Source organism: Physeter macrocephalus, chromosome 7 (genome assembly GCF_002837175.3).
Source record: "Physeter macrocephalus isolate SW-GA chromosome 7, ASM283717v5, whole genome shotgun sequence".
NCBI classification, from domain to species: domain Eukaryota; kingdom Metazoa; phylum Chordata; class Mammalia; order Artiodactyla; family Physeteridae; genus Physeter; species Physeter macrocephalus.
Window position 1 is genome coordinate 131,059,089 of NC_041220.1, and position 23,850 is coordinate 131,082,938.

Here is a 23,850-nt window from a genome sequence, read left to right on the forward strand (position 1 = left end):
GAAACAGGAAAGACATGAGGAATCGGGCGAGAAGGAACAGGAATCACACAAGGAATTGGACGAGAATGAACAGGAAACCCAGGAAGAAGTGAACAAGAAGGAAGAAGAAACAAAGAAACGAATGAGAAGGAAAAGGACAGCCAAACTTCGTAAGTGTAAAGTACATCTTGGTTAAACTTCAGGCAGACGACAGATGCTGATCAAATGAAGAAAGCAGACAGCTGGGGCAGCGGAGGCTCCTTTTCTGCGGACCAAAGGGCAGAGGCTGGAGGCCGTGCACAGGCTTGCTTGGGTGTCACAGCGACACACAGACGTAAGGTTCCTTTCCTGTAAAACTGGTTTTCAGAGGTAAGGGTTAGTGGAGGAGACTGCACCTTTTAGGATGATATGAGGGAAGTTACACGAAGGGAAAGTTAGTGTGTTGTTTCTTGACATAAGTTTTTTTTTGGTATTTCAAACCCTGGTGAGGCGGGAAAAAAAAAAAAAAAAAAGTCCCGTTGGCTTTCACACGAGACACTGTCACTTGTGAGGAGAAAAGGACTCCTACCCGCCTCCCTCCCGGGATCGGCGGCGCCCAATAGGGCGAGGCCGCTGCCGGCCGCACAGTGGCAGCCACCTCACAGGGGTGGGCGCGGCGCGGCAGGACTGCGGGCGCGCCGGCCGGCTGCACGTGGGCGCCTCGGGGCGGGGGAGAGCCAAGGCTGCGGGCCGGCCCTCGGGGGGAAAGAGCGAGGAGGTGGTTGCCGGGTCAGCAACCGCCAGGCTGCGCGCCCGACTCCGGGCAGGCCTGGGCAGTGTCCTGCCCCTGCGACCGGCCGCCTCCGGTTGCCAAAACAATTGGAAGGGGTCCTTCCGAACACGTGGGCAAACCGCCGGCGGCCGCTCTCACCTAGCCCATCCGCAGTGCTCCCCGCTGCCGCGCGGTGGCAACCAACCTAACCAGTTCTGCTTCCCCTCCTCCTCTCCTGCCCGATCCTCCCCGCTCCCCCTTCTCCTCCCTCCCACTCCCGGCTGCCTCAGCCGCCTCCATTTTCCAGATCTTTCTCGAACCCGCAGCTCCTCGGGCAGCCGTTGCCCGAGTGCTGACGGAAGCGGCCGAAGTCGAGGCCGGGAGCAGCCTCGGGCGCGGAGGGGGAGCTGGCGCGCCTCCCAAGCGACCGAACGCGCAGGCGCAGACCCAAGTAACTGCCGGTTGGAGGCGGCCGAGCCGCAGTGGAGAGAGACCTGGGTGGCAGAGGTTGCGGCGCGGGCGGCCTCCACCTCCTCCAGGGTTCCCCGACGCGCTGCCCTCGTTTTAATGCGCAGCGACTTCGGGTCATCTCTCCTTTGCTTCTCGTAGGAGTCGCAGTTCCAGGAGCAACAGCCTAGAAGAGGACGCGGTACCCGCACAGAGGGCTTCAGCACCATCCCCCGACCATTAGGCGGCGGGATGTCTGTGGTCGGCATTGACCTCGGCTTTCTCAACTGCTACATCGCAGTAGCGAGGAGTGGCGGCATCGAAACCATCGCCAATGAGTACAGCGACAGGTGTACCCCGTAAGTGCCTTGTCTGGTCATAACCCTAGGAAACGTCTCCTCCCGACCCTTACGCCTGTCCCGCCCCCTGGTTTCTTCTGATGCGCGGAACTCTGAGATGACAGGTGCAGTCCATCAACTGCGATCTCTAGGGACCGCGGTTGGCGGGCCCAGGTGGGAGTCGGACGTACTCGCTCCGCACAGCTGCTTTTCCTTCAAGGACAAGGGACTTAACTCGGAGAGCTGGCCCAGCTATCCTTTCTGTATCCACGCCCCCCCCCACGCCGCCCTCCACGCCTCTGTCCGCCGGCAGCCCTGCTTTAGTTTTCGGGGAAGGGATTGGAGTGGGACCACCACGATGTCCGAACACTGGAGAAAGATCTTTCGTTACCCCCAGTGGGGCTTGTGTGGGATTATTGGCCGCGGGCGGGCATCCCCGCGCGCTCAGTAGGAAAACTGTTTATTCTTTCTGCCCTTCCTCCTTTCCCCATCTGTCAGCGTGACAGCTTTCTCTCAAAAAAGTAGGAAATGAAAGCTTAGACTGCAAATTTCAGAAGATGAGTTGCAAGTTCATCTGACCCAGAAAACCTTTTTTGTTTGTTTTTAAAGAAGAGATTGAGATATTCAGGTTTTTACCTCAGTGTCCTTGAGAATTCGAGGTAATCGGATCGGTTTCCAGGGGCGTAGGTTAACGGTACATTAATAGGGAGAGAATCAGGGATGGGAGTCGTTGGCCTCAAGTATTGGTAATGTTCATCCATTAAAGGAAAGTGGGGGAGTTAGAACCTACCAAAAGCATATTTCTACAGAATGAACTGTTGGAGAGTCAGAGGCCACTGCCCTGTATAAGCATGACTGTGAAGTGATTCCATTACGAACACTTAACGAAACACTTAGGAGGAGTGGCATTATGTCATGGAAACATGTTTCCATATGTTCCATTGTTTCTCTGATCTGGGAAGTTAGCAAAGAATAGAATTAGGTAGGACAGGGTATGAAAAACTAGTTTCTTATTGTAGGCTCCTGTTACCGGTAATTTTATGAGGAAACCAACTGTCCATATCTTATTTCCTGTGGAGAGGCAACTAAGCATGTTAATTTGACCCTTCTGAATGGTCCAAAATACAATACTTTAAATATAAGACTAATCTTGTCAGTGTTAAGCTAAGCCTTTAAATAATTATATTACTACACTTTTATGAGTAATTTAAATTATGTCAAGGAGATGTTGACGATCGCTTACTTGAATTAGTTTGTGCTTTGGTTTCTTTCCAAGAATATTCTATAAGGTTTTATACCACCTTTTTCTAGATTATATGCATTACATTTCTTTTACTGAAATTTTGGATCTTTGTATTCTCAAATGTGAGCATAGGTCAGTTAATTTTCATAGTACTGCTAGAACTCTTCTTTTTACATCTTTTTCTGGCTTTTATGTACAATGAGGTGAAGTAGTAATTGTGAACTATTCATGACTTCATCTCTACAACGTTTTGTTTTAAGCCACAGCAGATATGGGCTTCTGCCAGAAAAGGACTAGGAAATTCCACTCTCCTCTTTCAGCAGAGTAAAGGTTAATGGGGGCAATCTTTGGCTTCAGGGACTTAGTCTATGGAGAAAAAGTGAGAGGTAGGATGGACGTTCCCCTTATCTTTAAAGCCTTATCCTAAAAGATCATAAACCAGAATTGTAAAACGGATACTGCATTTCCAGGCTCAGAAATCTTAGTAGTGGGTCCATGACTCTTTAAATTTAAAGAGTCTGGCCAAACTTTCAAAGAGAGTTATTTAGAAATTAGGCTGCTTATTTAAGTCTTCTAGAAGTCTCTTCGTTAATATTCTTAAGCACATTGGCAAATTCTTTGTGGCTGAGATTTAATGATCTTTCTGATTGTGAGTAAGAGAGTCACTTCTAATATCTAGATTTAATGAGCCTAATCCAAAGTAGAAACTTCTAAAGGTGGAAGGACTGTATTCCTAGCTTGTATCAGCAACTCTTCCCTTCTTTCTGTGGCTGTGTACTGTCATTTATCTCAGGAATATATCTTTTATTGTTACTGAACTAATACTTCACTGTAGTCCAGTGTTCTTATACTGTATGTTTGCTTTGCAGGGCTTACATTTTTGAGTGAAAACATAGCCCTTTCTGCTCCCTAGACATTTATTCGTTAAATGCCTGTCTTGCAAAAAGCATAACTATTAGAGGACCTGTAACTTTTCTAATACACCACAGTGTTTAATAATATACAAACTAGCTTTTCAAAAAAATTTTTTTCCATATTCCAGTTGCTGACATCAAGGTAATATGACACAGGTATTTCTGAGATTCCAATACATTATAAAAAGATCCTGTGAGGACTTCCTGGGTGGTCCAGTGGTTAAGACTCCGAGCTTCCACTGCTGGGGGCACGGGTTCGATCCCTGGTCAGTGAACTAATATCCCACATGACCTGAGGCGAACAGAATAGAATAGATTAAAATAGGATAAAATATTGATAAAAAGATCCTGTGGAAAAGAGGTAGGAAGTGTTTGATTTAGTTGGTTTCAACATCCATACTTTTTCACATTTGTTTCATTCTTTAACATACTTGATTATGGATTCATGGTAGAATCCCACGTATAAACGAAGGACAATTTAATGAAAAAGGTAATTGCTTAAGTTTGGTCTACAATTAAGGGACCAAGGGCAAGTAGTTAAACCTGTTCTTCAGATTCACCTTCTGTAAAGTTGGGAGTGCTTGTACTAGCCTCTCTTATCTCATGCATAAGTTGAAAAGGAAGAAAGAAATTAACATGCATAAATTGAATAAAATATTAACTTATTTTTTCTGAATATTTTCTTAATTAAAATTATTATGCAAATAGTACATGTTCATTGTAGAAGTACAGGCATGTTAAAAGATGAAAATAAAAATTATAATTTTTCCATCCAGAAATAAAACTTCCAGATGGTTTTCTCTGTGTGTATTTCAAGGGTAGATTATATTTTATATTCTATTTGGTGTCCTCTTTATATATAAAATATATTTCTATACTATTAGTTTTAGTGTCTGTATAATCATTTCCTTAATGTAATTCATCCCTTATTGGATATTCAGGTTGTTTATATTTTCTTTTTATAAGCAGTGCTGCGATAACTATAACTAAATTTTTGACCCTTAATTCCTTCAAATAAGTTCCTAGAAGTAGAATTACTGAGTGTGCACATTCCTAAGGCCTTAGATATGTTTGTATTGCTAGATTAAGTATAGATGTAGGGATTGGAATTTCCATGCTAGACTCAGTTATATCAAAGTGATTAGTTTCACACATGGGAAAAGAAAACTGCAGCCAGAAATCTTCATTCAGTATCAGATTAAAGTATGTGGTCAGCTAAAACATGCTGCCTGCCTGTATTGATAATAGTGATTTCTATGTGCTAAGCGTTGTGTTTGCGCTGTCACACATATCACACCAGTTCTATGAGTTTGATAATACTAGCTATCTTTTTCCATAAGAAGCCTTAAGCAAAGTTAAGTATCTTGGCCAAGAACTAGTAAGCAGTGAAATGGATTCAGTTTCAGGCTGCTTTGACCCCTGAACCCCAATGTCCTTACATTATCCATTGGCATATGGATGGTATCTATATATTGGGTTCATGGGGGTGTAATGGAACAAATTGTCGGGGCAGTTACTGTAGAGAGAAGGATCTTTAATATCAGTCAAGTCATCTATTTTTGGCTATTTTTTAAGAAGTATTATCTTGTTTTAAAATGTTTTAATATGCTTTTAAGTTATTTTATGAACATGTAAAAATCTTGTTTCAATTTAGAAATTCATTAAAAAATATGTACACAAAATAAGTTAGTGTAAACCTATGGAGGAAAGTAGTGTGGAAAGCCTATAAACTATTAACAATGGATATTTCTTGACAGTAGAATAATAGAGTGTGCTTTTAATACATAGTCTGTAATGTTTTGAATTTTTATGAACTTATTTTACAGTAAGGAAAATGGATCTTTTAATCAAACTATTATTTCAAGACATTTTTGTTAGATGTACATATTTGTTCTGTCATCAACATTCTGTAGGATCTGACTTACTGTTCAATTCTCTGTTTTTCTGTCTTCATTACTTTTTCCCTATTTCTTTTCCAGTGTATGTATAATCTGAAAATATGCAAAAATATTTATACACTACACCTCAAATATGTGAGATGTCCTCTTCAATGCACAAAAGTAGAAATCACTTACCCTGGGGTATTGAAAATAAAAATGTTTGTACACAGAAAATGACAAAACTACAGACGTTAACAGTGGCTAGTTGGGTAGGAGGACTTTTTATGATAATAGCAGTTTGAAGTAGGAGAATATTTTTACAGTTTTTTTAATTAAATATTCTTTGTACTATGTAAAATGGTTTTGTTTGTGTGTTTTACTATTAGCTTACATTAACTTTGATTTAAAATATTTTAAATACTGAAGAATTACATAAAGTAAATCTCCTTTTTCTCTTCCCAGACACCTCCTAAACTTTAGTGTGTTTCCATACATTTGCAAGTATATGTATATATCTGGGATTTTTTTTTAATGTAGAATTACATTATACATATTTTGCAATTGCTTTTTTCAAAATATACTGTGGACATCTCAGACTTGCTCATATGACTCTAATTTATCTCATCTTTTTAATGGTTGTACAGCATTCCGTTTATCTATACACTACCATTAGTGTCCATTTCAAAATATTTTGCTGTTGACAAACAAAAATTCAATGAACAGCTTCCCCACACCCTCCTTTTTTAAAAAAATGAAATTGTGGGGACGCGGGTTCGTGCCTCGGTCCGGGAGGATCCCACATGCCGCGGAGCGGCTGGGCCCGTGGGCCATGGCCGCTGAGCCTGCGTGTCTGGAGCCTGTGCTCCGCAGCGGGAGAGGCCACAGCAGTGAGAGGCCCGCGTACCGAAAAAAAAATAAATAAATAAATAAAATAAATAAAAAATGAAATTGTGCCTAAAGGAGTGGGTGGGCAGGTATCTCACACTTTAGCATGGCCAAAGCTAGAACTATAAAATCTTTTAGTATGAATATGATGCACGAAACAAAATGAATCTCCAAGCATTGCCTTGAATTTCTGGGTGAAAAATTCTGAAAAGTTTCTAGAAGGCAAGGAATGATAGGTACAAATTACATAATATGAGTTGAAGGTGTTTCATGCCATTGGTAGTCTTTTTATTTTATTTTATTTTTTTTGTGGTATGCGGGCCTCCCTCTGTTGCGGCCTCTCCCGTTGCGGAGCACAGGCTCCGGACGCGCAGGCCCAGCGGCCATGGCTCACGGGCCCAGCCGCTCCGCGGCATTTTTTAAAAAAATGAAATTGTGGGGACGCGGGTTCGTGCCTCGGTCCGGGAGGATCCCACATGCCGCGGAGCGGCTGGGCCCGTGGGCCATGGCCGCTGAGCCTGCGGGTCTGGAGCCTGTGCTCCGCAGCGGGAGAGGCCACAGCAGTGAGAGGCCCGCGTACCGAAAAAAAAATAAATAAATAAATAAAATAAATAAAAAATGAAATTGTGCCTAAAGGAGTGGGTGGGCAGGTATCTCACACTTTAGCATGGCCAAAGCTAGAACTATAAAATCTTTTAGTATGAATATGATGCACGAAACAAAATGAATCTCCAAGCATTGCCTTGAATTTCTGGGTGAAAAATTCTGAAAAGTTTCTAGAAGGCAAGGAATGATAGGTACAAATTACATAATATGAGTTGAAGGTGTTTCATGCCATTGGTAGTCTTTTTATTTTATTTTATTTTTTTTGTGGTATGCGGGCCTCCCTCTGTTGCGGCCTCTCCCGTTGCGGAGCACAGGCTCCGGACGCGCAGGCCCAGCGGCCATGGCTCACGGGCCCAGCCGCTCCGCGGCATGTGGGATCCTCCCAGACCGTGGCGCGAACCCGGTTCCCCTCCATCGGCAGGCGGACGCGCAACCACTGCGCCACCAGGGAAGCCCGGTAGTCTTTTTAGTATGTGGTCACTAAAATAAAAATGACCATAGCCATGTTCTAATAAAACTTTATTTGCAGAAATAAGTGGCAAGGGGTAATTTGCAAACCTCTGTTCTAGGCAGTCATAATCAAAAGACTTAAAATTACTGTGCATGGCTATTTGTCTTTGAACTGATGAATTTTAAGTAATAAGATAGTCAGCTTTTAAAATAATGTATCTAATCTAATAATCTAAATACTTAAACAATGTCTCATTTAATGTACCTAATCAGCTTTTTAAATATTGTGTCTACCTATATAAATGTCTGTGTGATTTCTGTTAATGGGTTCAAGTTATAAACTAATTTGTGAATTACGCTTACTAGAAGCATTTGGAAACTATTAAATGAATTTTTATTATTTTTATCTGTTAAAATGTTTTATGCATTGTCCATATTTAAAGATTTGAAAGTTTATATTATTACTAACTCATATATGCCTAGAAGTTTTATACTTTTAAGTAGCAAGCTAAAAAGGAAATGGTAACAATCAGTCCTTTTGAGAACATTCCTCCCCCACCCCTTCTAGGGCAACTTTTTTCCAGATAGTTAATTTTGAGAAATAATAACTAGATGTTTTCTTTACTGTCAAACTCTCAGATCCCTTAATTTGTTTATAGGCATTGAAACACTCTAAGAATGTTTTCTCCAACTTATTTGAACCACTAAGGAATCATTTTGTACAGAACACTATTTGGGAAATGATGCAGTGGTTCTCAGCTGGAGGAGATTTTGTCCCCTAGGGCGTATCTGACAATATCTGAAGAAAGTTTGGTTGTCACACGGGGAGGAGGAAAGGAGGAGTGCTACTGGCTTCCAGCAGGTAGAGGCCAGAGATGCTCCTGAAATCCTCTAGTGCACAAAATAGCCCCACTCCCTCAAAAAAAATTAGCCCAAAATGTCAGCAGTACCAGGGTTGAGAAACCCTGCTCTATAGACATCTTGGCAACCATAGTTGAAAGTAGCTGCTCAGCGGTTGACAATTTGATTCAGAGCCAAATTGGCCATGCAAAGAGTGGACCTTTTGATTTAAACCAATTGATTGTGCTCTCATATCATTAATTCAGCTGTTGTATTTCTTAGCATCTACTCAATGATAGCCAAAGAGGCTATAAACAGTAATTATGGTTTCATGGGACTGGCAAGGGAAAGCGGAGATTTCTAAAAATAGGGCTATTTTTAAAGTGTAAATGGTAAGATCAAGAGGTTTTGAATCCTTTGCTTTATAAAGAAGCAAACAAATTTAGTGTTGCCCTCTTAGGTGAGAAGTTTCATAGTCTGTTGGCAGTATGTGTTTTCTCCAACCTAACCATGCTTGGCTTTATAAAAATAGGCTTTATAAGAGAGACAGAAAGTTAATCTTAGATTTTAAGGGAAAATACAAGTACAACTTTCTTAAAGTAACATCCTGTCATTTGATTTTTGTGCCCCTCCTCTACTAAAAGTGATATAGGACATTCAGAAGTTTTGCTTATTTGTTTAGAGTTTTGTGGCATTCTTTGAGAATCTAGGACTACCACTGTGGTGGCAACATGAGACTGGATATAATAGATTTAAGCTGCATTGTGAACTCTCCTTTTTTTTTTTCTTTTAGGTATAAAATGGAATTTCTAAATAGTGGTTGAAATAATATATAAAAAGTATATAATTGGATTATGTGATACATAGTTGGATAAACTGTTGAATATCCTTTTCTATAAGAACTTTTATATCAACCTAATATGTGTGTATTTTCCTTGGTATTACTAAAGGTCGGGTAAAAGTGTTGAAAGAGAATAGGTATTTAACTTATTTTGATTTTTCTGAGAATCCTTGGCAGATATTTATTTAATGGCTGTGTTCTAGAATCTTTTTGAAAAAAAAAAATTGAAGGAAGGAATTTGAAGAACTTTAGTATGTGAGGAGAATTTTCTCTGTATTGAAACTGGGTATTTCCAAGTTATAACATTAAATTTTTAAACTTTAAAAGTTGTCTGCTTTTAACCTAAGAGAATATCTGATAATGATAACTGTTTAGCTTTCCTTGTGAAGTGATACAGGTGCAAAACATATTTCAGTGAATACAGCACTTAATAAATGATAGTTGAATCAATCTTATTAGGAACTAAGTGTTCTAACAGAAGTTAAACTCTTGAGAATCAACCTAAGAATAAGACTTTCTGTGCATTGAAATGTTGGTAGCCTCGTATTGAAAAAAGTATTCAGAAGTGTATCCAAATAATGGAGTTGAGAGTAAGATGGACTATAAACAGGCTAAGAGATGGCAAGTCCATGTTTTCTCTGATGAGTTTTATGGTGGAATGCCAACCATCCGCGTGGATTGCTATATCAGGTATGCAGATATCTACACTGGCAAAGACTGTGTTGAATCAAGGAGTTATTTGCAAGAGAAATGAAGATGTCACCTGAACCACTGATTCTCACTATATCCTGTTTTGGCCAGATCACAATTAACAGTAACTTCCATTTCGTTCATCTGTTCATCACATTTAACATTTTAGTCCTAAATACATATCTGCTTGGATGTCTCAAAGGTACCTCAATCTCAACATGTCCAAAATAGAACTTGTGAAGGTCCATCCCCAAACGTGTCTCTCTTCTGTCCCATTGCACGGCACCACTATCTACCCTCTTATGCAAACTGGAAACCTAGACATTATTCTTGACACTTACCTCTTCCTATTATCTATTCCAGCACTGTTCAATAAAAATAAATATAATGTATGTGAGCCACATACATAATTTTAAATGTTCTAGTAGTTACATTTAAAAAGTAAGAAGCAGGCAAAGTTAATTTTAATATACTTGATTAAATCAGTATATTCAAAATCTTATTTCAGCATGTAATCAGTGTTTTAAAATTAATGAGATATTGTAACATTTCTTTTTAAATTTTAAATCTTCAAAATCCAGAGTGTATTTCACACTTAAAATAAATACATCCAATTCAGACTTAGCTGCGCTGGAGCTCCAGTGGCACAGTTGGTTAGCGCAAGGTACTTATACAGCCTAGCTGCGTTTCATGTGCCTGATAGCCACGTGTGTCTGGTGGCTGCCGGATTGCACCGCGCAGACCTAGTTCATCACTAAGTCCTTTGAGTTTTAGCTCCTAAAATCTCTTAATTCCTTTTCCTTCTGTCTCAGCTGCTACTAAACTGATAGAGATTATTGATAACTCTAGCCCACTTCCCATTCCTGTAGTCAAAATGATCTCCACCAAACACTCCCCTAACTGAATCCATCATCATTTACTCTTCCTTCAAATCTCATCACTTTCTCCGATAAGCCATTTCTGATCCTCTTTTAGGTCAATTCGTGCTGTTGTCTACTCTCATTGCACCATGTGTACCCATTTTTGTACCACATAGTTTACTTTCATTTGTGACTCTATAGCAATATAAGTTCCAAGGGAGCCAAAACGATGTCTGACTTTTTTCCCCTTATTATTATAGCTTTAGTACCCAACAGAGTGCCAGACATGTAGTAGTTACTCAGCATTCATCTGTTAAATTGACTGAATGAACTTAACTGCTTGCCTTCCCTGAAAAATCCTGTGTCCTCAGTATAACAATATCTTGTTCAGCCCTTGAAAAGCACTGTTCTGGGATCTTTTTTCTTTTTTTTTTTTTTTTTTTTCACTTTGTATTATACGTAAGCATGGAGTGTTCATTCTATTATTCAAAAGCCTTTAATGAACTCTCATAACCTGAAATATATTTCAAATTTATAATATATCATTTGAGACACTGTATAATCTGGCCCTCTGATGTATCTACCAAAATGTCCTATGAAACTAGCGAAGTTGTATTCTTCCTAGTCTCCAAGTGAGCATTAACCTTAGGAGCCATCTTCCCTTTCTTTCAGTAAGTACCTTGGTTATGTACCAGATATCTAGACCAGTGCTATCCAGAACTTTCTATTCTACAGTGTATGCTCTATGTATTTTCTGTTCTCTGCATATCCAGTAGCCATATGTAGCTGTTAAGCACGTGAAAGTTGGCTCTTGAGCCCTTGAAATGTGACTAATGCTGAGGATTTTTAATTTTAGTCAATTTAAATTTTACTAGCTACATGTGGCTAGTGGCTACCATATTGGATAGTGCAGATCAAGGCAATGGGACATACATTACCTACATGGTGTTCGCATCCTAGTGTGGAGACAGTCAGTAAAAAAACAAATTGTATCAGATGGTGATACATTATAGAGAAGAATAAAATTGGGGAAACAGGAGATGATGTATGTATTTATATAAGATAGAGAAGCTATCTCAGATAAGCTGAAATTTGAGCCAGAGACATGAAAGAAGTGAGAGCTCATGGCATGTGTTCCAGAAAGAGAGAACAGCGTGTACAAAGCCCCTGATGCAGAAATGTGCTTGCCCTGTTCCAGAAATAGCAAGGAGACCTGTGTACCTAGATTGAAATTACAGAGTAGAGCAGCTAAAAACCAAACCATGAAGGGCTTTATTGGCTGTTGGGGAGATAGGACACCATTGAAGGGTTTTTAGCAGAGGAGTTTGTCTTTAATAGGATCACTCAGGCTGTCATATTGAGAATAGACATATACTGGGAATGTCCTTTTCCACAAAACAGATACATATTAAAATGCTTTCTTTTCTTTCAAGTCTTAATTCAGAAATCACATCTTCCACCCACTTTTCCTAAGCCTTATTATCTAGAAGTGATTATTCTCGTTTTTTGCTAGTATCATTCATAATTTTATTTTATATGTTGATTTTTTTCGATAGACTAAATTCTCCAAGCACAGTGATTGTAGCTAGTATACACACAATGCCTGTAAATATTTTTTGATTGAATCAATAATTACCTGTAATTGCAACTGAAACCATGGAAACATTTTCTCGAATCACAACATGAAATTTTTTTTGAAAGTTTTTTTGATAAAAATGTTACTCTACACTTGTTTTTATAAGCAGAATTACATTTGCAGTAATAAAAGCAACAATCATATTGTTCAAAGCATTCACCTATATTCACTCAGTTAATCTTCACACAGCTCTGTGAGTGGGTATTATTATCAACACTATCTTCTAGATGGGAAGCTGAGGCAAATAATGGTTAGGTAATTTCTACAAGGTTACTCAGCGTTAATCGGCAGATCCAGGATTTAGATCCAAGGAGCCTGGCCTTACCAAATACAGTTAGTTTTTTTGTTGTTGTTGGGGGTAGGAGTTTATTAATTTTTTATTTATTTATTTTTGCTGTGTTGGGTCTTCGTTTCTGTGTGAGGGCTTTCTCCAGTTGTGGTAAGTGGGGGCCACTCTTCATTGCGGTGCGCGGGCCTCTCACCATCGCGGCCTCTCCCGTTGCGGAGCACAGGCTCCAGACGCGCAGGCTCAGTAGTTGTGGCTCACGGGCCTAGCTGCTTCGCGGCATGTGGGATCTTCCCAGACCAGGGCTCGAACCCGTGTCCCCTGCATTGGCAGGCAGATTCTTAACCACTGCGCCACCAGGGAAGCCCCAGTTAGTTTTTTTTAGTAAGTCATAGACCAGTAGAATTTGAAAAACAATTTTGGGACCAATACAGTGTTGCCAAGTATTAGCACATTAAAAAAAATACTAACGTTTATTCTGACCACTCTTCTATTACTTAGGAAAGTTTAAAAATATGTAAAATTCTGATTTCAGTAACCTATTTTTTGAGTAATACATAATTATATTCATTCCTTTAATTCATTTTTGTATAAAGAGAAGCAGAGTAATAGTACATTAGTATAAAAATACCTTGAGAAAAAACTTTTGTTTTTTTCCTGTTTAGAGCCTGTATATCTTTGGGATCAAGAACGCGAGCCATTGGAAATGCAGCCAAGAGCCAGGTAAATTATTCCTGTAGATGTGTTGACTTACAGGCAGAGTTAACTTCATATTGGTAACTAAGCTCCCATTTTATGTACTTGAGAGTGAAAAAAAGAGAATAAAGAAGATGACTGGTCCTAATATCTTTGTATCTTATTAGATATGTTTTGCTTTGGGTTGTAAAATATTTCTTGAATTTTATTTTATTTTATTTTTTTGCTGTACATGGACCCCTCACCGCCGTGGCCTCTCCCGTTGCGGAGCACAGGCTCCGGACGCGGAGGCTCAGCGGCCATGGCTCACGGGCCCAGCCGCTCAGCGGCATGTGGGATCTTCCCAGACCGGGGTACCAACCCGTATCCCCTGCATCGGCAGGCGGACTCTCAACCACTGTGCCACCGGGGAAGCCCTTGAATTTTATTCTTAAAAAATCTTAGTTGTGAAGTCAGAGTATGCTACCAAATGGCGTCAGTTTTTCCTTGTATGGTCACTTTCTATGAGGGATATCCTCCTAACTAGAATATATACTTCTACAAGTGAATGATGTCTTTGTAAAAGAAGGTGGGAAAAAATGGAGAAACTAATATCCAGAGTAATCTCTGTGGCTACTATTTTACTACTACTTTACATGGAATCTGTTTAAGTATTTATATTTCTAGGCTTCTGAAATCCGTTTGCATAAAACATTCACTTTTAACATTCCATGCTATAGGTTCATTTTCCTTGTACTTTGTTTATTACCATGAACCAAAACCCTTAACAATTATTTCTTAAGTTTTAATATATACCTGAGTCTTCTTTATTACAAAATAAGTCTGTTTAATGGGGCATTTTTCCTCATGACTTTTTGTACTCAATTATTCAATTGACTCATTTATCCACGAATTTTTGCTTAAGATTTTCTTTATCAAGATTGTCTTACAGTTTGCCTATGTATGAATGTGTTTTTTTCTTTTCCATTTTCATATTACATATTACATATAAACAAATGTTGTTTGTGCCAAAAGGACCCCTTCATTAAAGTTTACATCTCGTATTCTGGCTGATCTTCCTCTTCTTCTTCTTCTTCTTTTTTTTAAATTTTCCTTATTTTTTTTGGCTGCATTGCGTCTTAGTTGTGGCACACGGGATCTTCAATGAGGCATGCGGGATCTTTTCGTTGTGGTGCTCGGGCTTCTCTCTAGTTGCAGCTAGCGGGCTTCTCTCTAGTTGTGGCATGCCGGCTTTGTCTCTCTAGTTGTGGCACTTGGGCTCTCTGGCTCCAGAGCGTCTGGGCTCTGTAGTTTGCGGCACATGGGCGCTCTCGTTGAGGCGCGCAAGTTCAACAGTTGTGGCGTGTAGGCTTAGTTGCCGCGCGGCATGTGGGATCTTAGTTTCCTGACCAGGGATCGAACTCGTGTCCCCTGCGTTGGAAGGCGGATTCTTTAACCACTGGACCACCAGAGAAGTCCCCTGGCTGATGTTCTAAGTGTATCATAGCCCTCAGGCTCTGAAGAAAGCAAACTATAAGTTACTTCTCCAAAAAAGCTAAAGAGATCAACATGGTAATTCAGCATCCCAGTAGTTTTCATCTCATAATTGAAGATCAAGATCTACTTGGCTTTAAAGATCACTAAGAGGGCAACAACTGGATCTCAATAATATTCTATAGGGCTTCCCTGGTGGCGCAGTGGTTGAGAGTTCGCCTGCCGATGTAGGGGACACGGGTTCGTGCCCCGGTCCGGGAGGATCCCACGTGCCGCGGAGCGGCTGGGCCCGTGAGCCATGGCCACTGAGCCTGCGCGTCCGGAGCCTGTGCTCCGCAACGGGAGAGGCCACAGCAATGACAAGGCCCGTGTACCGCAAAAAAAAAAAAATAGTAATAATAATATTCTATAGTTTGAACTACATGTTCTAATTAAAGAAAAAAATTACTTTGCCACAATACAAGCTATTTACAAATTAAGACACTTTAACTTAGCACCATGTTACATGGAAGGAGTTTTAATTTACTAGCCTAGGAGCAGTTTTCAGCAGTGGAAGCAACATAGTAACACAAAGAATAAGATATTGAGAGTAAAAGAAAAACATGGCAATAAAAAACATAGTTTAAATAAAAACACAAATGGAAGTGGAAAGAAAGAAATCAAAGATACTAATTTTTATTAGCCCAAAAGTGTTGAAGAAAACCAGAAATGAGTTGAAGATAGATTTCCATTGTATTATTTGAAAAGTTTTAAAGTTTTTCTTTTTTGGATCTAACATTCTTAAGGTAGGAGCAGAGTTGGACGGGCCACAGTGTAATTTTTCTATCAATTAGAAACCAGAAGAATGAATGATTGTGTGTGATTCTGAACTTGGATATATAGGATAAGGAGACTTGGTGATTCTCAAGTATAGCATAGTGTTTATTTTGCATTAATTAATTGATAAATAAAAGTGTTTACTGCCAACAGATAGTCACGAATGTAAGAAATACAATTCATGGTTTCAAAAAGCTTCATGGGCGATCATTTGATGATCCTGTTGTGCAAACTGAAAGGATCAGGCTTCCCTATGAGCTGCAGAAGATGTCTAATGGAAGTGCAGGAGTTAAGGTAAGCTTATATTCCCAGAATGCAAACATTTGTTCATATTAAAGAAACCAAGTATGATAATATTGCCTGTTTTTAAATATTTAAAAAAATTTTAATTTAACTCCTTTCCTCTGGATGCAGTACCTATATACCAAAAATACAGGCAGTTTTCGTAATATGCTTTAGTGAATGCAAAAAAAAAATCTGATTTAGAATAATAATCTTTTTAATCCAAATACTTTTATGGTCAAGAAAAAAGGATTATTATTTGGAGAACTTTTAGAGGTGAACCACTTTTAAGGAATAAAGGCAGAAGCATGTGTGATTTAGAAAAATAGACCCCAAAAGTATGTTGATTTCTATAATGAGTTTTCTCTAATTTAGAAGACTCTTATATTATAGAAGTATTAAAGCAAACTCTTCTTCCAAGTAAGAGATGGATTCTGGATTTCTACGTCTACATCCTGAGACAGAAAGTTATAGATTGGTTAACAAAAACTAACAGAATACCCCAAACCACAGAGTTATTATATGGCTCAGCAATTCTGCTCTTAGGTATATACACAAGAGAATTGAACCATATGTGCACACAAAAATTTGTACACTAATGTTCATAATAGCATTATTTATAATAGCCAGAAAGTGGAAACAACCCAAGCATCCATCAGCCGATGAGTGGATAAACAAAATGTGGTATAGCTATTCAATGGAATATATTATTTGGCTATAAAAAGGAGTGAAGTACTGATATGTGCTACAACATGGATGAACCTTGAAAACATGCTAACTGGAAGAAAGGCAGATATAAAAGGCCACATATTGTATGATTCCATTTTTATGGCTATCCAGAATCAGGCAAATCAATAGACATGGAAAACAGATGTGTGGTTGCTAGGAGTTAAGGGTAAGGGGGAATGGGTGAATCTACTACTACTACTGCTAATGGGTCACTCTTTTTAGGGTGATGAAAATGTACTACAGATATTGGTAATCAGTGTACAGCTTTGAATAGACTAAAAACCACTGAATTATATACTTCAGAAGGATAAACTTTATGTGATATGAATTATATCTCAAAGTTAAAAATTTTAGTAGCTGATTTTAAACTTGATATATATTTCCATGTTTAGAAGAGGGTTCTGACTACAGGATGGATGATGAGTTGTAGTAAGGAGACATGAGACTTAACAGTAGTTCAAAAAAGACACCATGAGAGATTAAAGACAAGTTGAAAAATGGTGAAATTTGTGGATCAGGGGGTGAAATTTGTGGATCAGGAGTTGCTGACTAGGAAGCTGGATGGGTCATGACAGCAATAAATGAGATAAAGAATAATATTCACATATCCTTTAGATATGATAACTTCTGGTAAATGACTCTGGAGCAGTTTTATTCTAAACTACTTAAATTCTTTTGCTTTTATTCTTTCAAAGGAAAATTAAAAATTATGCTTTGTGAGTAGTTTGATAAAAACAAAATAAATTATTTTTACAGAAAGCCAAAGCCTAATTTTTTTTTGACACATAACATTGTATTAATTCAGGTGTACAACATGATTCAATATATGTATACATTCAAAATGATCACAGTAAGTCTAGTTAACATCCATCACTGCACAATTTATTTCCCTTGTGATGAGAACTTTTACCATCTACTCCATAACTTTCTCTATCTTTTTTTGCCCTCTAGTTTTGGTGGCCATGTCTTATGAAAGAACGCACTAGAAGTAAAGTCTTGTTGCAGAGCACGGGCTCTAGGCATGCGGGCTCCAGTAGTTGTGGCACACAGCCTCAATAGTTGTGGCACACGGGCTTAGTTGCTCCGCGACATGTGGGATCTTCCCAGACCAGGGCTCGAACCCGTCTCCCCTGCATTGGCAGGCAGATCTTAACAACTATGCCACCAGAGAAGTCCGAAGTAAAGTTTTTTAACACCTTGTATATCTTTTTTTTTGGCCAGGCCATGCAGCTTGCAGGATCTTAGTTCCCCGACCAGGGATTGAACCAAGGCCCACAGCAGTGAAAGTGCCAAGTCCTAACTACCGGACCACTAGGCCAAAACCTAATTTTTAAGTGATACAATTTTTATACAGTCATAGTGAGTGCATGTAAGCTAGTTGAAGAGGCTTTGAAAACGTTAATCAGTCCTGTGTCAAACTAAGTTTCTTCATCTTTTTTTTTTTAACATCTTTATTGGAGTATAACTGTTTTACAATGGTGTGTTAGTTTCTGCTTTACAACAAAGTGAATCAGTTATACATATACATATGTTCCCGATATGGTCACTTATTGATGTACAGGTGTACCTTGGAGATATTGTGGGTTCAGTACCAGACCACCCCCCTAGGTGGTCACAAACCACCTAGCTGATCTCCCTGTGCCATGCGGCTGCTTCCACTAGCTATCCACCCTACATTTGGTAGTGTATATATGTCCATGCCACTCAGTTTCTTCATCTTTTGAAGACTGAAGATCTTTAGCATTCAACTTCTCAAGCATTTTATCCACTTATTTTTTCTGACATTTGTTTGAATAAACTTTGATGTTTATTTCATCTAACTTTTATATTATTTTTAGAAATACTGTATTGTTGTGCCTCCTATAATCAGACTAAGACACATGGTACTTGATTCATTTTCCCTTGTTTCAGTGTGCTTGATTTCTTCCCATGTTTAAAGACAGTAATTTCATGTAATGCTTGGTTTTGAACTTACTTGTGATTTGGAAACAAATGGCTATCAATTTTAAGTCTAGGGCTTCCCTGGTGGCGCAGTGGTTGCGCGTCCGCCTGCCGGTGCAGGGGAACAGGGTTCGCGCCCCGGTCTGGGAAGATCCCACATGCCGCGGAGCGGCTGGGCCCGTGAGCCGTGGCCGCTGAGCCTGCGCGTCCGGAGCCTGTGCTCCGCAACGGGAGAGGCCACAACAGAAGGAGGCCCGCATACCACAAAAAAAAAAAAAAAAAAAAAAAAAAAAAAATTTTAAGTCTGTTTCAAAGTAAATTTTATATAATTATTTATACATACTTATACACTTATATACAAACATGCATTGTGCTGCTTGAGAAGTTCTTTTTTTTTTATTTTTTATTTTTTTTATTTTTTTGCGGTACGCGGGCCTCTCACTGTTGTGGCCTCTCACGTTGCGGAGCACAGGCTCTGGATGCACAGGCTCAGTGGCCATGGCTCACGGGCCCAGCCACTCCTCAGCATGTGGGATCTTCCCGGACCGGGGCACGAACCCGTGTCCCCTGCTTCAGCAGGCGGACTCTCAACCACTGAGCCACCAGGGAAGCCCTGAGAAGTTCTTTAAAGCTCTTCCAAAGTTTAGTGTATTCACTCCATTGGGGTACAAAGGTAAAAGATATAGCTTTTTCTTCTGTAAATTAGATGTAATTATTGTATGGGTTCTAAGGTAACTTTGTATTGCTTATAAATATTGTGGTTGTCATTATGAAAGGGTTTGATTACTTGAATAAAGCACAGTATTCCTTGGTCAAGAAGCACTGTAAAGTTTCATTTTAGGTGCTTAAATTCAACCTAGTCTTAAACCTGTGTATGAGAAGAAGTGGTTATTTTAAAAAATAATTTTAAAATTTCATGTATACATCTATATACAGTAATATATATTAAATATCTTTTTTTTTAAATAAGGAATTTTTTCTTTTGGCTGTGTTCTCATTTCCTTTTCACAAAACTGTATTACTAAAGTTTTCATTTTAAACCCAAGAAGAGTTCTAACTTCCAAAAGAAAGATTATTTGATCTTTTTCCCCTTGTTTATAAGGGTAGTGAATGATAAAACTTGCTTTTGTGGGAGATGGGGATCTGGAGCATGTAAAGACATTCTTGAAGATAATTTGTTTGGTTGTAATACTATGTGTAAGGCACTGGAACTTCAGAGATGAGACATAATGATACTAGAGCAATCCTTTTGGTATATAACTTCATTGAGCAAGGACTTTGCCTTTTTCACTGTTGTGTATCAATCATGTATAAGGTAGGTGCTCATAAAATACTAGATGAATAAATAACTCTTGATAAATATCTCCACTTTTGGCTTTAGGTGCGATACCTAGAAGAAGAGAGACCTTTTGCAATCGAGCAAGTTACTGGAATGCTGTTGGCTAAGCTTAAAGAGACTTCAGAAAATGCTTTGAAGAAACCAGTGGCTGACTGTGTGATTTCAGTAAGTTTTACCTCAGTAATGAACACTCTTGAATCATATTTTCCAGTGTATTAATGTTGTACTGAAATATTTTTCTTCCCTTTTCTTTATTCCTTCTGTCCTTATCCAGTAAATAACCTAAATCCATTTTTACTTTTATGTTAAAAAATTATTTTATTTGATAAAGTTCAGGATTGAGTTTCCCATAAAGTTAACTGTGATAATCAGTGAATCTTAAAATAAAAACTAATGTATGTGATTAGTTGGTGACTGCTGTACCTGCCACTTATCCCTAAGAATCTTTCCAGGTAGCACTTAACGTCCCACCTCTAGGGACTGACCTTATTAACATTTATGTCAAAGGTTGAAAATGCCCAGTTGGGAATTTGAGATTCTGTATATCCTGTATTAGAAATAAAAGATCCTTTTTTTAAAATGATAAATTAGATGTATTTAACATGTATACTTCCAGAAGTTTTGACATACGCATACACCCGTGAAACTATCATCATCACAATCAGCATAATAAACACATTAATCACCCCTCAAAATCCACTTGAGGCTTTAAGATAAAAATTGTTTGTATATAAGATGAACAACATGATGCTTTGATATACATAGTGAAATGATCACTACAGTCAAGCAAATTAACATATCCATCTCCTGTGGTTACTTTTTTTGTGTTTGTGTGGTGAGAATACCTGAGATCTACTTTCTCAGCACATTTCCAGTATATAATATTGTTAAGTGTAGTCACCATGCTGTACATTAGATTTCTAGAACTTATTCATTCTACATAACTGAAATTTTGTACCCTTTGGCCACTGTCTCCCCATTTCCCCCACGCCCTGCCCCTGTTAACCACCATTCTACTCTATCAAATGAATTAGACTTTTTTAGATTCCACATATAGGTGAGATCATGCAGTACTTTTCAGAAAGAAAAGATGTCTTTTAAAGATTCTTAACAAAGCGTTTAATCGTTTATCCCCTGTCTTATCTCTTGAGATCCCATTATATATTGATAACTAGTTTTTAAGTTATATGTTGTCACCTAAATGATGTGAATATATTCTTAGTACTGTTAAACTTGACTACGTAAGTTCAGGAGTCTCATGTCATCAGAAAAATAGAGAATCGTATTATGAACTCTTCAGTGAATTTAGTAATTAAAATTTGTCAGGTGTATTTATTTATTTTTAAAATATTTATTTATTTGGTTTTGCTGGGTCTCAGTTGTGGCAGGCGGGCTCCTTAGTTCTGGCATGCATATGGGATCTAGCCTTGACCAGGGATCGAACCTGGGCCCCCTGCTTTGGGAACATGGAGTCTTAACCACTGTACCACCGGGGAAGTCCCTGTCAGGTGTATATAGAATCTTTAAATGAGAGAAAAATATTAGCTTAGTATTTTGTTTTCCAGTCATCTTGTAATAGTAAATGATAGAGTTTACCATTGTCCAGGCCCTATTAAAGGCATTTAACATGTATTAACCCATTTAATCCTCAGAACCACTCTGTAGGTAGGATATTATTAACCTCAATTTCACAGATGAAAAAACTGAGACACAGAGAAGTTAAATAACTTGTGGTCATAACTCTTCCACTATACTGCCACTTGAAAGTATATGTCAGAATGGTGCACATTTTAAAAATGTATCTTAAATTCAAATCCATCCCTATTTATTTAGCCATACTTGATTTTACTTTCATGTCAGAAATTAGTATCAGAACATGGCATTGTGAACTTCTTGGGCATTATTAACTTTGTAATCAGTGCAGTAGACCCATGTGAGCTGTACAAAGGGAAGTATTTTCTGCTCTATGCACTGTCATATCCCTAATGGCTAGAAAAGTACTGGTACATAAGTGCTTAGTGAAAATTAAGTGAACCATACCTTATAATTTAGATTTTTGTCTGAAGGATAATACCAAAATCAGGATATACAAACTCATCAAAATTCAAGTTCTTTTTGTGTTATTATCTATTAAATGAAATTTCTAAATTCAAAAAGCACTAAGATTGGAGGAGACTACTTAAAATTGGAAGAGCCCCAAGTTTTGTACATGGATATACTTAATTAGCTTTTTAGAAATTTGTCTGTAGACCAAATGAAAGTGCTTCTTAGTTTGACAGTAATAAGTATATGTAATCTTATTATTAGTTTTAAATTAGAGTTTATTTTTTAATAGAAATATATTTAATATTTTTTCGTGATTTATAAAGAAACACATGCTCATCATAAGTCCCCTGCAATATGGTTCCCCCTCCCTTTGAAATACAACCATTGTAAACATTTGGGAATATATTCTTCTAGTAGTACATACATACACAAAAATGAAATCATGGTCTACATGCCCCCTTTTTTTAATGTAATAAAGATACTATTCTATGACAATTCAGATCGATCTGATTCTAACATCTATGTAGGATTCCATTATGTGGATATAACATATTTAACCAATCTCATTTTAATAGACTCTTGGGTTTTTAATGTTTCATTATTAAAGATGAACAAATAAGTATTTTTATAGAGCAACATGAGAAGGATTTAACATATTTTTGAAATCCTACAATATTAATTCTATTTTACTAATTGCTTTAAATTTGTGTTCATACTTTAGGTCAAAACTTTATGAGGTAGAAATTGCCAACCTTAAAAAAAAAACTAGTATTTTTTCCTCATTTATTTAATTAGAACACCAGTCTTTGCCTTAAGCTGTACATAAGTTCATTTTTCAACTGATGAAATGTTTAAGTAAAATCTATTACATTGAACTAATAACACTTAATTATTGTTTTGCAACACCAGATTCCGAGCTTTTTCACTGATGCTGAGAGAAGATCTGTGATGGCTGCAGCCCAGGTTGCAGGCTTAAATTGTTTAAGGCTAATGAATGAAACTACTGCAGGTGAGCAGTTTGTAATTTGAAAATCACTGTCAGAAAAATATTATTATAGTTTTTTTTCTAATTAATACAAAGCATTTTTTTTTAACTCTATTATGTACTGATATAAGCTTGTCATTTTGGAGCACAACATTATGGCAGAGTTTAAACATGTCTTTCATTGGCTATAAGAGTCATTAATATTATAGGGTTATAGACGGGTAGAGAAAAAAACATTAACCAATTTATGAAAAGTGAATTTACTTTGAAACTAATAATTTGTATTACTCTACTGTGTCTTAAAATGTAGTATCAACATGACTTACCTATTGTTTTCCAAGTGATTGCTAGGCTGGAATTAACCTAATTCTTTGTTCTTACATAGTTGCACTGGCATATGGAATTTATAAACAGGATCTTCCTCCATTAGATGAGAAACCAAGAAATATAATATTTATTGATATGGGACATTCTGCCTACCAGATCTCAGTTTGTGCTTTTAACAAAGGAAAACTTAAAGTAAGTAAATAAATGATTTGCTATATTTAATTTTAATGTCTAAGAGCATATGAGACTATATAGAGAACCCTAATGCTTGGATTTAAATCCTAGCTCTGCCACTTAAAAACTGTGACCTTGAGCAAGTTACTTAACCTCCCCAAATCTCAGGTTCCTCACCTGAGGATATTATCAGTAAGTACCTCATAGAATTTTTCAGGATAAAATGAGTTAATGATTATAAGATGCTTGGAATGCCATATAGCAGATATTATGTGTTAGCTATTTTTATTATTGTTGAGGTGTTCAGTTACCTATCAGGGAGCATAAATTACATATTTATAAATGTACATAGGAAACATTTCTAAAATAATTCCCATTGTCTTTAGAAACCTTTCT

At 38.1% G+C, this 23,850-nt stretch overlaps 1 protein-coding gene across 1 annotated transcript in view; it reads left to right on the forward strand.

The window, feature by feature from the left end:
* The first annotated feature begins 1,196 nt into the window (after positions 1-1,196).
* Positions 1,197-23,850, forward strand: part of HSPA4L (heat shock protein family A (Hsp70) member 4 like) — a 52,924-nt gene continuing 30,270 nt past the window's right edge. Inside the window, exons 1-6 of the mRNA XM_007113501.4 lie at positions 1,197-1,536; positions 13,312-13,369; positions 15,785-15,925; positions 19,965-20,087; positions 22,878-22,977; positions 23,339-23,472. Coding sequence (XP_007113563.1) covers positions 1,430-1,536; positions 13,312-13,369; positions 15,785-15,925; positions 19,965-20,087; positions 22,878-22,977; positions 23,339-23,472 — 663 coding nt within the window. The 5' untranslated portion in view covers positions 1,197-1,429. The remainder of the gene's footprint in view (positions 1,537-13,311; positions 13,370-15,784; positions 15,926-19,964; positions 20,088-22,877; positions 22,978-23,338; positions 23,473-23,850) is intronic.